We start from the raw sequence: 16,619 nt of genomic DNA, 5'->3' as shown, positions 1-16,619 counted from the left end.
CTTTGATAGAAAAATGCTCACCTTCGATCTACATGAAAAACAATGGGGGGGGGGTGCAATTCGAAGCAGCAGAAAGAACAGGAGAGCTCACTCGAAACAGCTTCGAAAGACTAAGTCTGTCAGCTCTTTCCCACCCTATGTTTCCATCTTTATGAACTGACTTTGCTCTGGGGCAGTTCTAGAATGTTCCTTCCTGGCATGCAGCCCCCAGATCCTCCCCTCCCCTCGCACATATACTCACTTCCTGGAACCCCATATGAAACTGATGCACAAGAAAAGTGACCATGGTAGGAGGAAGAGGCTCCAGGGTTGAAGTCCCTGGCCTGTCCTCTGGCCAGCAGGGGCCAGCTATGGGGGACAGAAGAGGGGTCTGAGGAAAACCCAGTGATGGTGTCTTCAGGAGAGAGATGTGCAGATGGCCCCTGTCCTGGGCAGTGCAGCCCACCAGAGGACCTCCTCGGTGCCCTGCCCCTGGGAGGCTAGATGAAAGCCCTGTCTGGGAGCAGAGGATGACCCCCCAGGACGCCACTCAAAGGCAGCTAAGGCTCCACGCTTGTCCTCTGCAGCTCCTGGCCGTGGTGTTCGACACCTTCAATGACATTGAGAAGCGCAAGTTTAAGTCTCTGCTGCTGCACAAGCGAACTGCCATCCAGCACGCCTACCGCCTGCTCGTCAGCCAGCGGGTAGGGCCGTGAGGGCTGAGTCGTGGAGGAGGACTTCATTCTTTCTCCCTACCCAAAGTATCCCTGTTGGTGTGGCAGAGCTGCTGACCCTGTAGCTGCCATATTGCCCATGGGAGAAAATGCAGTTGCCAAAATGCATATTGGAATAACTGCCCCTGGGCACGGTAACATCTGTGTTCCACCGCACTGCCTTCCCTCTCCCCCAGAGGCCGGCTGGCATTTCCTATAGACAGTTCGAAGGCTTGATGCGCTTCTACAAGCCCCGAATGAGTGCCAGAGAGCGCTTCCTGACTTTCAAGGCCCTGAATCAGAGCAACACTCCTCTGCTCAGGTAAGAGCCAGGAGGCACGAGGAGAGCAGTCTGGGCCAGGAGGCGGGGTGCACTTTACACCACAGCTCTCAGGTGGTCATGTCCATTGGTGATCTGCCAAGCCACAGACACCCAGAGACAGTCCACTTCAGTCTGGTTTGACTGAGAAGAAATGTTTGAGGCTGGGTGAGGTGCGTTCCATACTCTAATGCTAGCACATAAGAGCCCTGAAGCAGAGCGGATATGGAAATGTAATGCCACCCTGAGCTATGTAGTGGGGTTGAGGCCAGCTTGGGACTATTTTGGGTCTTGCCTCAAAAAATAAACAAAAAACATGAATAGCCAGAGAAGGTGAGGTGAAAGCCTGGTGACTGGTGTTTCTTCCCTGGGACCTGCGTGTGGAAGGAGGGCATCAGTTCCAGAAAGTTTGTCTTCTGACCTCACGCATGCACACACACCCTTCACTCCAGTCCGAGGATCCTCCAGTGTGATGCTGGCCTTGGGGCTGGTAAACACCACAATGCTGTGCACTCAGCTGGACACCACCTGCCTGTGGAAGTGGGGGCCTCCCCTGAACGTGAGAGCACCATTTTGTCCATCCCGGAGGCCTCTGTTCCCCTAAGGGGCAGAGTTACCAGGGCTGTCTGTCCAGGGCAGATGTGGTTAGTGTGACTAAGTGGATTGAGTCATCCTCGCCCCTGGGGGAACAAAGGCATTCAGGATGCTGCAGGTGAGGGCCCTGACAGTTCTGGGCCCACACAGATGTCCATTCTTCCTGTGAGAGACGAGCAGTGGGTAGGTTAGGGGAAGCAGAGGCTGAATGTTCATGTGACTGCCTTGCGGGTGACTGCCTTTTCACTTTGCTTGTGACAGCCTGAAGGACTTCTACGATATTACGGAAAGTTGCTGCTCTCCAGTGGAAGGTGAGAGTCTTCCCTTCTGCACACAGTGGAAGGGGAAGGCCAGTTCAGCCTGCCAGGTGGGGCTCAGATACCTCAGCCACAACACGGATCCCAACTCCATGACGCAGCCTTTCCACGCCTCACCTTCTCCAGAGAGATGGGTTATATGCAGATAATGACCCCCGCATGGAGCACTGTGGGCACTCAGACCCCTGTGGAGGCCTGAGCTAGGCTCTAGTTCCTGACCCTGACCCTGTCTCCCCTGGACCCTCTGTGTTGCAGGCAAAGAAGAACAGACAGCATTGGTTTGATGAGCTTCCCAGGACGGCCTTCCTTATCTTTAAAGGTGATGTGAATGTTGTGTTGCCCAACAGGGCCTTAGTAAGCAGTTAGCTCTAGAACCAGGAAGAAACCAGGGCTGGCCAGGCACCCATAATCACAGCACTGGAGAGGCTGAGGCAGGAAGATGGCAAGTTGAGATCATTTGGGCCTACATATCCAAACCCCATCTCAAAAATAAATCTAAAAAAAAAAAAAGAAAGTTAACCAGATGCCCACTTCACTGTCTTCATGGGCTCGTCGCTCTTTAGCTCAAGGCCAGGTTTTTTTTGGTGGTTTTTGTTTGTTTTGTTTTTTTGCTTTGTTTTGTTTTTTGTATTTTTGTTTTGGTTTCTTCAAGACAGGGTCTCTCTGTGTAGTCCTCGGCTGTCCTGGAACCCACTCTGTACACCAGGCTTGGCCCTCAAGCTCAGGGATCCTCCTGCCTCTGCCTCCCCCAAGTGCTGAGCACTGGGGTTAAAGGCGACGCCCATGCCTGGCATTTCTAACCTTAACATGTCTTCTCTTCAAACAGGAATTAACATCCTTGTGAAGTCCAAGGCCTTCCAGTATTTCATGTGTAATGTGCGCCATCACAGCTCTAGGCCCTGCCTCTTCTGAGTCCTTTGTTCTTGAAGGTGAAAGGGCAAGAGATTGAAGGTGCCAAGCACGTGGCTCAGGCACTGGGGTCTGTCCCTGGCACCCCTCAAAAAAAAATTCTAAGATCCAGGCACACCTGATTTACCATGCCTTATTGTGTGTGGCTGGTCCCTTCCTGGTCTTCTGGACGCTCAGTTCAGTTCTGTGTCTCTGTTTTAGACCTAGGTCCTTTGGGACAACCAGTGGTTAGTTACGGAAGATGGGAGTTCGTTTTCTCTGCTTTCCCCCCATGTAGTTACCCCCATATGCTTTTATTCAAAGCCCCATGTGGTCTAAACACTTAAGCTAATTGGGGGAGGAGAAATCTAGCCAAGTGTGGTGGCTCATGACTGTGGTCCCAGCACTTGGGAGGCTGAGGCAGAGATATTGCCATAAGTTTGCAGGCTAGTGTGGGCCAACACCAAGGGCCTTATCCGAAGAACACAGACTCGGGCTGGAAGTACCACTCAGTGGCAGACGTGCTCGCCTGGCATGCAGGAAGCCCCAGGTCCATCCCGCATCACAAAGAGGTCACCGGTAGAGCAGCAGTTCGGGTCCCTGGCCACATTCACAGGCTCGATAGCCAGAAGGGCTGGAGGGCAGCCCCCCTCAGCCGGAGGCTCTCAGACCGTCCACAGATTCTGTCTAGCGGCTGAGCTCTGATCCTTCTGGGAGGAAGAGATGTTCGTAGGCCAGAGTTTGAGCATAGTGCTCATGACTGATTCCAGGTTTCCCACAGTATTCAGAGGGCTTGATTTAAATCAAGGAGCAGAAATCCATAGAAACAGGCCTCCTGGTGTGCCCAGGCAGATCTTCAGGACCCCACCATCAGTTAAAAGCATGCCTTACTCATTTATTTTCATTTTAGTTCTTATTATGTAGTGTTTTATTTCTGAGACAGGGTCTCACTCTGGAACCAGGCTGTCCCACAGTTACCCCTTATTCCAGGGCTGCCCTTGAGTGCAGGGTCCTCCCATTTCCGCCGCCAAAGCATTGATGTGAGGTAACACACAGCCCTTTAATCCCCAGCACGCAGGAGGCAGAGGCATACAGAGTGGGTTATAGACAGCCATGACTAACACACAGAAAACTGTCTCAAAACCCGTCCCCCAAACCCAAGCAAACAGACAAATTATGAGTCTATGTTGATTTTCAGCCTCAGGGTGTTTACCTCGCTCATGACTCTGATATATCTTGATTCTCAATCTTAACATGAGAGTCCCCTGCAGCATACGCACAGGACCTGTGACCCACAGTGTGACCCTGTGTCACCTGGAGAATCGCCTGAGGACACACACTAATTTGCTTAGTGTGCTTCAGGTCCCCCAGAATAGGTCCTGTCTGTTAGTGGACAAGTCACCGACTGCCAGCATTCGTCTTTTCTGTTGTTTTGAGACGGCCCCGGCTGCCTCTGAACCTAACAGAACGCTGGCTGCCTCAGTTCCCCCAGGTGCCGGATGAGGGTGTGTGCCACTACACCGGTTCTTTCTTATTTCATTTATTTTGGATTTTTAGGGCTCCCCTCTTTTCATTTAACTTGATTATAATTTGGTAGCATTGTGTGTGTGTGTGTGTGTTGGGTGTGTATTGATTTTTATTGAGCTATACATTTTTCTCTGCTCCTCTCCCCTTCCTTCCCCTCCCCTTCAACCTTCCCCCCAAGATCTCCCCATGCTCCCAGTTTACTCAGAAGATCTTGTCTTTTTCCACTTCCCATGTTAGATTAGATCCATGCTATGTCTCTCTTTTTAGGGTCTTCATGTTGTCTCGGTTCTCTGGGATTGTGATATGTAGGCCTTTTTTTTTTTTTTGCTTTATGTTTAAAAACCACTATATGAGTGAGATCATATGATAATTGTCTTTCTGGTCTGGGTTTTCTAGCTCCATCCATTTGCCTGCAAATTCAAGATGTCGTTAGTTTTTTCTGCTGTGTAGTATTCCATTGTGTAAATGTACCACATTTTTTTTATCCATTTCTTTGGTGAGGGGCATTCTAGGTTGTTTCCAGGTTCGGCTATGATAAACAATGCTGCTATGAACATAGTAGAGCACCTGTCCTTGCAGCAACGGTTGAGCATCCTTTGGATATATTTTGGTAGCATTTTTATATGCTTTCAAGTCCAAATTTTCAAGCAAATTAATTCAATGTAAGTATAGATTATATCCATTACCTCCCAATGGGTAATTTTATTGTGACTTATCCTGCCTCAAAAACACAGTCCATGCATATGGCGTCTATCTAAATACTTAAGCACACTTTAGGCACCCCTTCCCCCACTGGTGTGTTTCAGTGGTTAGGAAAGAGTAGATACCATTGCATAATAACACACAGGAGAGGGACACATGGTCTCTTCGTGCCCCTTGGCAAATGTATCAGTCTATTCAAACAGTCACCGACTCCCATCATGGACATATTTTTTGTGTCTAGTTGCTGGCCCTGGGGTCATTTCCCAGACATGTGAGTGCCTGGGTGGAAGGTCTCATACATATATTGCGACATACTGTGTTCATGCAGGCATTTTGAGGAGAGCAAAGTTTATGTCTATTTTATGAGTAGGACTGTTTTGGCCTGCCTGGTATCTGCACTGCGTGTGTGCCCCTTAGCACTCAGAGGTCAGAAGAGGGCATCAGACCCCTGGGCCTGCAGTTATGATGGTTGTGAGCCACCATCTCGGTTTGTGCTGAGAAACTGGACCCAGGTTTTCTGCAAGAGCAACAAGCACTCTTAACATCACACAGTCAGCTCACAGTCAGACAATGATGGCAACACTCATGCAGAATGGCCATCTGTGTGGACAACTGGGGCTCATCTGAACATCTGAACTCAGTTGCTATAGTGACGCAAACTATGTCATCAGCTATTCCTGGCCATTTCCTAAGGGCAATGTCCTAGTCAGTAGCGAGAGCTCTAAGCAGGAGGGATCCTCCCTGAACGATTGTGTGGCCTTGGCCTTTTCTGTTCACACCCTGCGGGTTCTTGCCCTGTAGGCTGTCAGGCCGGTCCCCCTGACTCCCTCTCATGGCTTCTCTATTGCAGACTTGGTGGTAGCTGTCAACGGGGTGTGGATCCTGGTGGAGACATTCATGTTTGAAAGGTGAGCCACAGCAGGGACCTCGCCCTGCCTTACTCAAAGCCACGGCTGACATGGCCGCCACGTTTCTGTCTTCCAGGTGGGAATTTCATCTCGAAGCATGTGTGCCCTGGAGTTACCTTGTGTTTTCTCACCAGTAAGGTGTGCTGTGAGAGCTCTGCCTGACTGTCGCATCTCATGGCTCACCCCTAAAACAGAACCTTAAAGGACCCCATCTTAGAGGTTTAGTCTGACCTTTTTACCCTGTTTCAAATCCCTGCATCTCTCACAACCCTCTGCCACGCCCCTCAGCCTGGCCCTCCCTCCCACGCTGCCCCATCACCACGTCCCTCAGCCTGGCCTTCCTCCAGCTGTCCCCTTCACCACGTCCCTCAGCCTGGCCTCCTTCTAGCTGTCCCCTCTGCCACGTCCCTCAGCCGGCCTCCCTCTAGCTGTCCCCATCACCATGTCCCTCAGCCTGGCCTCCCTCCAGCGTCCCCATCACCACGTCCCTAAGCCTGGCCTCCCTCCAGCTGTCCCCATCACCATGTCCCTCAGCCTGGCCTCCCTCCAGCGCCCCCATCACCACGTCCCTCAGCCTGGCCTCCTTCTAAGCTGTCCCCTTCACCACGTCCCTCAGCTGGCCTCCCTCTAGCTGTCCCCTTCACACGTCCCTCAGCTGGCCTTTAGCTGGCCAGGCCCAAATCAGCCCCCTGATGTTTTCTTCTTGTCTTAGTTCTATGGAGTTGAACTGTCATGAAGGTGGCTGGCCTGGGCCCTCTGGGTAGTACCTGTCCTCTGGATGGAACTTGTAAGTCAAGCACCATGGTCTCCCTGGGGCTCTGAAGTGTTTATGGCAAGCCATCCTCTCCCACCCACACCCAAAGGACACACTTGGAGGGTCAGAGAACAGCAAGTTCTGTCTGCCTATGATTCAAGACTTCTGGGGGTCTTAACTTGAAGCCTTAGGGCTACCCACACCGGTTCCCACGGTCCCCAGGGCTGGCTCTTAGTCATCAGATTTATATCTCTTCTATTAAAACCACAAGGGCTCTGGGCATGGTAGCACACACCTTTAATCCCAGCACTTGGGAGGCAGCGGCAGGAAGATCTCTGTGAGTTCAAGGCCAGCATGATCTACATAGTGAGTTCCAGGATAGTCAGGGCTAGATAGATAAACCCTGTCTCAAAAAACAAACAAAAAAGCAAAACCCCCCCAAACCACAGGGCCACAGAAGGTGTCGCTCCTCTTGGTGGCAGTGAAAAAGCCAGAGCTGGTTGTGGTGGCATAGGCTTGCCATCCTAGCACTCAGGAGTGAGGCAGGAGGATCAGGAGTACAAGTCCATCCTGTGCCCAGCCTGGGCTATGTGAGACCCTGTTTTAAAAACCGAAAACCACACGAAAAGAACTGCATGGCCTCACGTGTGCTCTGAACTCCCTCACCTTTGAGTCTTTAAAATGAACTCAGCTGTGAAGTCAGGCGACCACACCAGGCTCGGGTCATTCAAAACACAGCCTGTGAGAGCCGGGAGAAATCGGTGTGGGGGGCGCGGCTCGTCATCACCACCCAGAGTGGGGTCGCGGCCCAGAAGTCCAGCATTCTGCCTGGGCGGACACAGAAGACACTGCTATTAAAGCAAGGACAAAGGACAAAGGACTAATGGGCTGGAGATATTCCGTGGCAGCTTGTCTAACAGGCATTGCAGCCCTGACACTGTGTCACATGAGTGACGTTGTGCCTGCCTGGTGTGTCTTGAGTCCTGCCTTCGGTTCCTCAATGGGGCCATGGTTCCAGTATGACCAGCCCCTCTAGAGGCTACTGAGGCCAAGGCTTCTGCCCCCTGTGCCTAGAGCAACACCATCTACAGAGGCCGTTTTCAGGCGCGTGCGCCCTGGGGTCAGAATGCCAGACTAATGCTTAGGCCTGAGCTGTGGCTGGGGTGGCCAGCTGGGCGGGTGTTCATTGTCCCGTGGACTATCCCCTGTGACTGGTCAGGACTCTGAAGCCAGCTAAGAGCGGGGGCTGCCAGAGGAAGTGGTGGAAGGGGTCCGGGATGTCACTAACAGACTGGCTTCTCCCCTGGCTCCAGGTTCGATTTCTCAGTCACAGCATTGCCTTCCTGGGGCTGCTCGCACTGACGCTCACATGGAGCCCTTCTACTTCATCGTGGTCCTACGTCCCCTTCAGCTGCTCAGGTGACCTGCAGGGAGGGCTAGGGAATTGGCAGTGGGCGTGGGTGGTGGGAACCCTTGGCTCAGCCGAGGTTCACTGGCTCGCATGGGCTCTGCAGGAAAGGGGCACACAGTGCTCTTGATGAGCAGAACAGTCCAGCCTACAGCCCAGGAAGAGCCACACTGCCCACTTGCCCAGTCTTTAGTTAGGGTCTCTCACCTTTGAGGACTAGAGCGATGTCCCAGGCGTCTGCTCTCACCTGTCTCAACCTCTGTTCTTGGGCCCTTTGCCCCTGGTGTCCCCACTTTTTCAGATCCAGTGAGGCCCCAGTGAAGTCCCACTTGCCCACATGTCTTCCTTGAGGTTTGGCTCTCTGAGCCTCAGGAGTCAGGCTGCTTTACTGCCAAGGGGTTCTACCATGTCCCTACTTCCTGCCATCCCTTCCAGGCCAGCTGGGTCAAGTCCATTGTGGCTCGTCCTTTTTTGCACATCCACCTTTCTTCCTGAGGGTCTCCGAGTGTGACATCCCCTTTCCTGGGCGTGTTATACTGTCTGAGCTGCTGGCTTCATCTGTCCAGTCCAGTTGGGGGGACACCCTGCTTTTTTTAAACCACATAATACAATATGAGGCTGGCACGGTCTGTAACTCCTCAGCGGGTCTTGTCCTGCCCCAGTGTCCCAGGTCTGCCCTTACGGTGCCACCTTTTAAGTCTTGAGCTCAGCTTCGCAAGGTTTCTCAGCCTCATCTTCACGGGGGCGAGGAGGGCTTTCTGACGAAGCGGGCGGTGGCCGTGCCCCTGCCTCTGTGGTTCCAGCAACACAGTGCTCTCGTTCACTCAGGTTATTCAAACTGAAGAAACGCTACCGCAATGTGTTGGACACCATGTTTGAGCTGCTTGCCACGGATGGCCAGGTACTGCCCGCCTCTCAGCCTACAGGTCCAGGCGGTATGAGGCTCGTGTAGGGGTTCAGGGGAAGCAGGAACAAGGAGGAATCCCAGGAAGGCTGGATTCGGGAAGTCTGGGGGTGGCTCTTCAAAGAGACAGAATCTGGACCATACAGGTCCCCCCTCGGCAGCGCTGACCTGGCTGAGCTGTCTAGTGGGAGGGCAGGGAACTGTCAACTTAACCACCTGTGTCTACGTTCACAGGTAAGGGGTCACCTGTGAGCCTACTCACAGGTAAGGGGTGTATCTCTGGTTAAGGGGAATCTGTCCCTAGCGTCCCCCACCATGAGCCACGCGGGCCCCTCCCCTGCAGACACTTTTCGGTGGTCACTTGGCCAGGGCTAGGGGCAATGGCCTCCCGCAGTCAGTGCCGGGGGACCAGGACGCGCTGCAGCTACCGCCCCTCACCCACCCTGACGGCCCTGTCCCTCTGCCCTCCCCAGCCTCGGCCTCACACTGCTCTACCTTCTACTATTCCTTCGCCATCGTGGGCATGGAGTTCTTCAGCGGGGCGACTGTACCGCAACTGCTGCAAGTATGTGCACGGCGTGGGCGACCCACTCCTAGGCTGGGCACACAGAGCTGAGGGACAGACAATCGACAGACACACCCCTCCTCACCCCTCATACACTGTCCAAGAGAGGCTGGGACCTGGCAAGAGTCTAGACAGATGACCTTGGCAAGAAGACCACAGGGATGAGGGGTGAAGAGCCAGGTGACACCTCTGTGGCCCTAACCCATGCCCTCCTCTCTCTAAAAGGATATGAGCAAGATCCACTATTGATATGTCCACTTGTGACTGGCCACGTGACCTTGAGCACTGATAGGTCACCAGTGACCCGATACCAAGAGCCCATAATGGTCCCCATACTGCTCAAGCACACATCCCAGACCTCCCTTCAGGGTCCGTGTACCGTTCAGCTGGGGACTCAAGACATAGCCTTGTTCGCGAGCTCCCTGGTGCATGGGCACCTAACTTTTACAAACAGCAGCATGGATTTTAACAGGAGAGTGTAAACCTGGAGTGTGGCAGACAGGGTCCCCTCCAAGTGGGGCAACCTGGGCCAAAGCTGGGGGTACATGGGCAGTGCTCCAGAGAAGCCTGGGAGGATAGCGAAGGCACCCATTTCCCACTACCTCCACACTACCTTTGCAGGTTGCAGGCACACCAGTGATTGCGCTTAGGGTAGGATATGGGTGGCACAGGGAGACCCCTAGTCAGGCCTTGTTTTGCATGCTTGTCCCAGAGAGGGTGGTCAGTCATCTTGTGACCCCCCTGCCCTCTTGTGCCCTTCGTCAGCTCCAGCACGGTGGCTGATGCCTACCGATTTATCAACCACACGGTGGACAATAAGACCAGGATAGAGGACGGCTTACTACTATCTCAATAACTTTGACAACATCCTCAACAGCTTTGGTGAGTGAGTCCCGGAGGGGCCTCCCGGCCTTGTCTCTCCACTCTTTCTAGCCACTGAGCATCCTTCCTGGGGGTCCCCTGAACTCACAGCAGTGTCGTGCGGTTGGAGCACAGGCAGATCCAACTCGCTCAGGTACCAGACCTCACCGTGTCGGAGAAGGAAGAGGTCCTAGCCCAGCTGTGATGCCAGCATGGCGCACCGGCTACCTTCAGTGCCGTCAGAGGGAACCGGCACAGTAGCCCTGTTTCAGTATCAGGCGGCCCCTGACCGAGGCCCCCGGGCTCCGCGCTACTCTCTGGTTCCTAGCAAAAGCCTGATGATAGGAGGGACATAATAATACTGGCGCGACCTCTCTAGGGAAGGGAGAGCACCTCTTGCTCCCATCACACACCCAGTTAAGTCTGATGGTAGGAGGGATGTTAATACTGGTAGACGTGGCCTCTTGAGGGAAGGGAGAGCCCCCCTTGCTCCCTCAGCCAGACCTGGCCCCCACAGGCTCTTCAGGCAAAGGGCACACTTTTCGGGAGGATGGGTTGTGTGGCAGGTTGTCCCTGTAAGCAGTTACTCGGGGGCAGAGAGGGCCTTTGACCTTGGCCTGAGGCATGCCCCCTTCCCTTGCAGTGACCTTGTTTGAGCTCACAGTTGTCAACAATTGGTACATCATCATGGTAAGCTCTGGGCCTCCCCCACCTCTGTCCTCTCTGGGGGCTGCGGTGCATTTCTCTTACAGTCCCCACAGGGTGTGGGGTCCTTTATCATGCTTTAGTGGAAAGCCCCAATGTGCACACCACCCCGGCTCTGTCTCCCTTCCTCCATGCACCGTGACAGCCTCTGGGTGTCTGACCATTGGTCAACAGTGTGACGTGCCAGGCCCTGTGGTGTTGTTGCCAGCTGCTTGGGAAGATGAGGCAGGAAGATCACTTTAGTTCACAGATTCTGTTTCTAAAATAAAGAAAAAATACAGTGAGGGTGGGAGGGTCCCCGCATTCTTTAAATTCTCTCCAGTCGAAGACTTGTCTGTGCTGACCTGGGCTCCAGTCTGCCGTGCTGGAGAGGGCTGGGGGCTGACGCTACAGAAAGGAGTACTCAGATCCAGGGAGCAAGGGGCACAGGGAGGGCCTGGGAAGGATTGGGTATCACTTGGCTTTGGGCCTGGGCGGACAGACTGAGGAGACGGTGGCTAGTGCCACCTGCGGGCTCACTCGCTGCTCTCTCCAGGAAGGTGTCACCTCACAGACCTCCCACTGGAGCCGCCTGTACTTCATGACCTTCTATATCGTGACCATGGTAGGTCCCACCACAGCCGTTCTTGGTTCCCTGGGCTGCAGTGTTGGAGAGGAAGGGCCTCATCTAACGGGGCCGTGACATTGTCTTTCCTTGGCAGGTGGTGATGACCATCATTGTAGCCTTCATCTTGGAGGCCTTCGTCTTCCGCATGAACTACAGCCGCAAGAGTCAGGACTCGGAAGGTCTGTACGGGTGTCCATCTGCCGCACTCTGTTGCCCCCCTGCCTGCTTGTCTCAGCTGTATCAGCTGTCGGGCTTTGGCTAGTCTGTCTAGGTCTCATTTGTAGCTGATGTTAACAATCTAATAGCCGAAGGGCTGGAGAGATGGCTCAGCCGTTAAGAGCACTGGCTGTTCTTCCAGAGGTCCTGAGTTCAATTCCCAGCACCCACATGGCAGCTCATAACCGTCTATGATAGGATCTGATGCTCTCTTCTGGCCTGCCGGCACACATGCAGACAGAGCACTCGTACCTTAAAAAGTACGGAAATTTAAAAAAACCTAACAGCAGAAAAATGCTTACAGCTTCTAAATGTAAAACAAGTAGCCGCCATCATTTCATTCTGAGTGGAGAAGGCTGTGGGAGGAACAGCCCTTGGTGTCCTTCCCAACCCTCGACAACTCTGAGCCCTCTGCCAGCCCATGCCACGGTTCACTACAACACAATCAGATCACCACAGCTCCCGATTCCCATGTGTGAATGCCCCTTGCAGAGGTAAAGAGCGTCCCTTCTGCAGCCCAGGGGCCTGGCTAAGCTCGTCTTAATTCTTAGCTCAGCGGTAGAGTTGTTTCTATACACATGTGCAAAGTCCTGAATTCCAACCCCAAACTGAAGAAAGAAAACCAAACCAAACACCACCAGAACTGCCTACCCACCCCTACTTGTTCTTAAATCGACGTGGTGTCGAGCTAGGTGTTATATATGTTCGCTAATGTGTGTGTTTAGAGACAGTTTTGGATATAACTGAGGCTGGCCTTGAACTTGCAGTCTTCCTGTCTGTACATCCTGAATGCCACCTGATATTTGTTTTCTTGGAGACTAGCAAAGCCTTCTGTAAGATAGGTGCTCAGATGGCCCGAGGTAGCCAAGGCTGGCCTTGAGATAGTCCACCCACCCACTCTCCACACCTAAAGCCTGAGATTACCATATCCTGCTTCCCCCTGATGCCGTGTCCCCTGTAAGCTGTTGGCTGAACATGATTTCCTGACATAGTGAGGGGAGGGGAAGGAGGGACCACGAGAGGCTGGGACAGGAATGGGTGCTGCCTGAGGGAAGTGCCAGACTCCACAGTGGGAGAAAGTGGTTATGGGACCCAGCTCTTCCCCCACTTCAGTGGACAGTGGCATCATCATTGAGAAGGAAATATCCAAGGAGGAGCTTCTGGCCATCCTGGAGCTTTATCGTGAGGTGCGAGGTGCCTCCTCTGACGTCACCCGGCTGCTTGACACCCTCTCTCAGATGGAGAAATACCAGGTAAGGGGCCGTAGGCTCCACAGTTGCCAAGTGGAGGGGCCTGCCATCTCAAGCTGGTGGCATCCTTGCAAATATCCATGGGGTAGGAGCAGCCTCTGTGGTACAGCCCTAGGGCCAAGCCCAGGTGAGTCCGTGCAGCCTCACAGCCTCCATTCCTCCCTAGCAAAATTCCTTGGTGTTTCTGGGACGGCGATCAAGAACCAAAAGTGACCTGAGCTTGAAGATGTACCAGGAGGAGATCCAGGTAGGGGCGAATGCCCTGGGGGGGAGGGGCCTTCTGCAGGGCTCAGGAAGGTTCCATGTCTTCCCAGGGACTCAGGACTGAGACTTCACAGCCTTGACATTTTGTATCCTGGGTGGCCATTTTTCCATCCAGCCCACTGCATGGCCATGCTGCCCCTTGAGGGCATCCAGTGACTCTGTGGTTCTTTCTAGAGATGTGTGAGGGAAGAGTCCAGGCAGGCCCTGAAGGACCTGCTGCCCACGCAGGGTGGTTGGTGGTTACTTCCCTCTTCCTGCCCCCGTCGCTTGATAGAAATAAGCTTTGCTGAGCTCAGGGCGGTGGGCATTTTGACCTGGGGACTTCCTTCCTTCCTCCCTCCCACCGTCTCCCAGTCTCACCATGCCGGCAGCTGTTAAAGTGTAAACGCTGTGTGGTTGGCAGCATTCCCCTCCTAGCAGAACCCGAGGCCTGAGCCCTGCTTAGCTCAACTTCCTCTGGGGTTTCTGGATTTCCTGTGCAGCAGCTTCATTAACACAAGAAGTTGTGGTTGGAGGCCACCGAGCCTTGGCGCCACAGACCCCACCCAAAGTGACAGAACAGTAAGCCCCACAGAGCAGCGGGGCAGCTGCCCAGGAGCACCCAAGGCACCCAGAAGCCAGGCAACTCCCATCCTCCCCCAGCCTGCCAGCCCACACCAGGCTTCAGTCTTCCCTCTGCTAACGAGGGAGCACAGCCATGGGCTCACTCTGGAGAGTCTGTGGCTTGGGTTCTGGTTTTTAACTATGAGGGAACTGTTTAACACTGGCCCTACCCCAGTACCTGGGAGTGGCTGGCTTTCTGGGTCACGCTGGGAGGTAAGCAGCTGTGAGCTTAAAGGCCCCTGTGACCCCACAGAGGGCAGCAGAAGCAGTGTCTGAATGAAGGTGACACTGCCACCCACAGCCTCAGCCTGGAGAGGCCTGAGCTCCAGCAGAGCCCCTGTGGGCCATTGTCCCTATCCCCTGGGTGGTGGTGGGGTGCTTATCTCGGTGGGTGGGATCCTGGCTGCCTCCGCTGACCTTGCCCAGCACAGGCTCTTCTGCTGTCCCTTGTGGGTGGTGGGCTGCGTCCCCCACGTCAGCTGGAGGGAGTGGGTTGGAAGGTGAGCCACCTCTCAGCAGCACTCGCCTCTGTCCTAGGAGTGGTACGAGGAGCATGCCCGGGAGCAGGAGATGCAGCAGCAGCAGCTTAGGGGCAGCGTGCCTGGCCCCACCACCCAGCAGCCCCCTGGCAGTCGCCAGCGTTCCCAGACTGTCACCTAGCCGGGCCTCGTGGAGCCAGCTCTTCTATGCAATAACACCACAGTATTATGTACTACCACGTATGGAACCCGTGTGTATGCAGACACACTCATATATGCACATACTTACACAGACAGAAAAAGACTAGCCAGGGCTGGTTTGAACTGCCTTGCTCTGTCTTCCTGAGCTTCAGAAGTCGGCTTGGGATAGAGGACCAGGCCTGACTGAGCTCTTCCTACCATGGAAATCTCTGGAAGCCCTCTTCTCCAGAAGCCCCTTAAATAGGCTGTGCCATCTCAGCAATGCCAGCTTTCCTGGGGACACCAGGTGGGACCTCCCTGCTGCTGCCTCGGGCGCCATCCCTGCAGTGTCCCCAGTAGTCCCCACACCCGTCACAGGTGTCTGTGTCTGGTATTCGGGACAAAACCACTAGGAAGAAACCCCCCGGCCCGCAGGATGGCAGCATCTGTAGGTGATGGAAGTGCTAGGAGGTCCCTGTGGGACCGGTGCCTGGGACCAGTAGGAGGCCCCGGAATTTGACCCAGGGTAAACCATGTACCTTCTGTGAGTCGCTTCTTCAGCAGAGTTCATTTGAGCCGGTGCTGAAGGCTGGGGAGGGAGCCACGGCCTAGGATCCCTCACTGCCCATCACTGCAGCCTGGCGCCACCGCACCATGATAGCTGCTCTTCAGGGACTCTGAGGCACAATGAGGACTGGCCTCCCCAAGGCTCTCATAAGCTAGGTGGGCGGGGGAGGAGGGTCAGGTAAGCATCAGCCACCTCCACCTCCTGTGGTCACTTCATCATGTTGTGTCCATCAGGGGATGAGGTCCAGAGCAGGCAGGCTTGGGAGAGCTGGAAAAGCATCTCCCACGTCCTGGCACCTCCAGCTAACCTGGCCTTCCATGCCTGTTGCTTCTTGGGACTCAGAATGGGCAGGCATAGGTCCTTTCATGCAGAAGAGGACAGAGCTAGGCCCAGCATCCCACTCAGCTGATCCTGGGGCCAAGCTGGAAAGCAGGTGTTTTCACTCTGAATAAAGCACAGCCTTCCCCCCTCCCCCGGGAAAACCACTGCTTCCCATAAGCACTCAAGAGACTGGTAGCATTCCCTTAACTCTGAAAGGCTCTTTGCCTCCACTGGAGCTCAGCCTGGACTCCCCAGCCCTCTCTCCAGAGAAGCAGCTTCATTTGCATAGCTGGGTGCCTTAGTTTTTGTGTATGGGCATTTTGGAAGCAAAAAGAGGGGAGGCCTCTACAGAGGGCCTGGGGCCTCTGAGCATCCTGGTCCTTGCCTTCCTCTACCCCAGGAATTAAGTAACCCCTTAGCATAGGGGAGAAGGGCCCAGGTGTGGGGACTGGTCTTAGGCCTAATATGAGGTACCAGAACCCCTGGGTTTAGCATATACCAGCCAGGCGCCAGAGGGGAAATAGAGCTGGTTGACCAAACACCACCGAGTCATGTAGACTGGGGACACCTATCCCCACAGGGTCACCTTGGGCACACCAAGCTGACTCTCAAACTTGCTAAGCAGGGGACAGATGGATGTCACTCAGGCTGTGAGCTGAGATGCCCTTCCCTCAGTCACAGCCTAGCAGGGGTAGCTGTGGAACCATGCTCTTCCCCTCCCCCACCCCAGCCTTACTCCACACCATGCAGACAATCATTTTGTATGGATCAGGAGCCACGTCAGAAGGTTTTATACAATGATTTGCTACCTAGAAACCCACTGTACCCAGATTTCTGGTGTGTCAATAAACAAGCCTCTGCTTTGTAGATGCTGCTGCCTTTAACTTCCAGCTTGGGGGCAGGGGCTCTACTGACCCCACCCAGCCCCACCCAGCCTTCCGGTCATCTGCCCAGGCAAAGGAACGGAGGAGACCTGTGGGCCTCTTC

General features: G+C 54.2%; 1 protein-coding gene across 1 annotated transcript in view; it reads left to right on the top strand.

Moving 5' to 3' along the window:
• Window positions 1-16,499, top strand: part of Tpcn1 (two pore segment channel 1) — a 51,198-nt gene extending 34,699 nt beyond the window's left edge. Inside the window, 27 exon segments of the mRNA XM_038346428.1 lie at window positions 567-683; window positions 890-1,014; window positions 1,867-1,894; window positions 1,896-1,916; window positions 2,178-2,241; window positions 2,749-2,793; window positions 5,890-5,939; window positions 6,017-6,046; window positions 6,049-6,111; window positions 6,686-6,709; window positions 6,712-6,734; window positions 8,015-8,031; window positions 8,034-8,066; window positions 8,069-8,120; window positions 8,938-8,992; window positions 8,994-9,010; window positions 9,487-9,505; window positions 9,507-9,566; window positions 9,568-9,578; window positions 10,344-10,416; window positions 10,418-10,460; window positions 11,083-11,129; window positions 11,680-11,748; window positions 11,846-11,930; window positions 13,081-13,220; window positions 13,384-13,464; window positions 14,622-16,499. Of these exon segments, the coding sequence (XP_038202356.1) occupies window positions 567-683; window positions 890-1,014; window positions 1,867-1,894; window positions 1,896-1,916; window positions 2,178-2,241; window positions 2,749-2,793; window positions 5,890-5,939; window positions 6,017-6,046; window positions 6,049-6,111; window positions 6,686-6,709; window positions 6,712-6,734; window positions 8,015-8,031; window positions 8,034-8,066; window positions 8,069-8,120; window positions 8,938-8,992; window positions 8,994-9,010; window positions 9,487-9,505; window positions 9,507-9,566; window positions 9,568-9,578; window positions 10,344-10,416; window positions 10,418-10,460; window positions 11,083-11,129; window positions 11,680-11,748; window positions 11,846-11,930; window positions 13,081-13,220; window positions 13,384-13,464; window positions 14,622-14,744 (1,515 nt within the window). The 3' untranslated portion in view covers window positions 14,745-16,499.
• The last annotated feature ends 120 nt before the right edge of the window (window positions 16,500-16,619 follow it).

The sequence above is a fragment of the Arvicola amphibius genome, chromosome 10 (assembly GCF_903992535.2).
Source record: "Arvicola amphibius chromosome 10, mArvAmp1.2, whole genome shotgun sequence".
Taxonomy (NCBI): Eukaryota; Metazoa; Chordata; class Mammalia; order Rodentia; family Cricetidae; genus Arvicola; species Arvicola amphibius.
The sequence above is the reverse complement of the archived record's forward strand: the minus strand, read 5'-3'. Positions and strand labels throughout refer to the sequence as shown.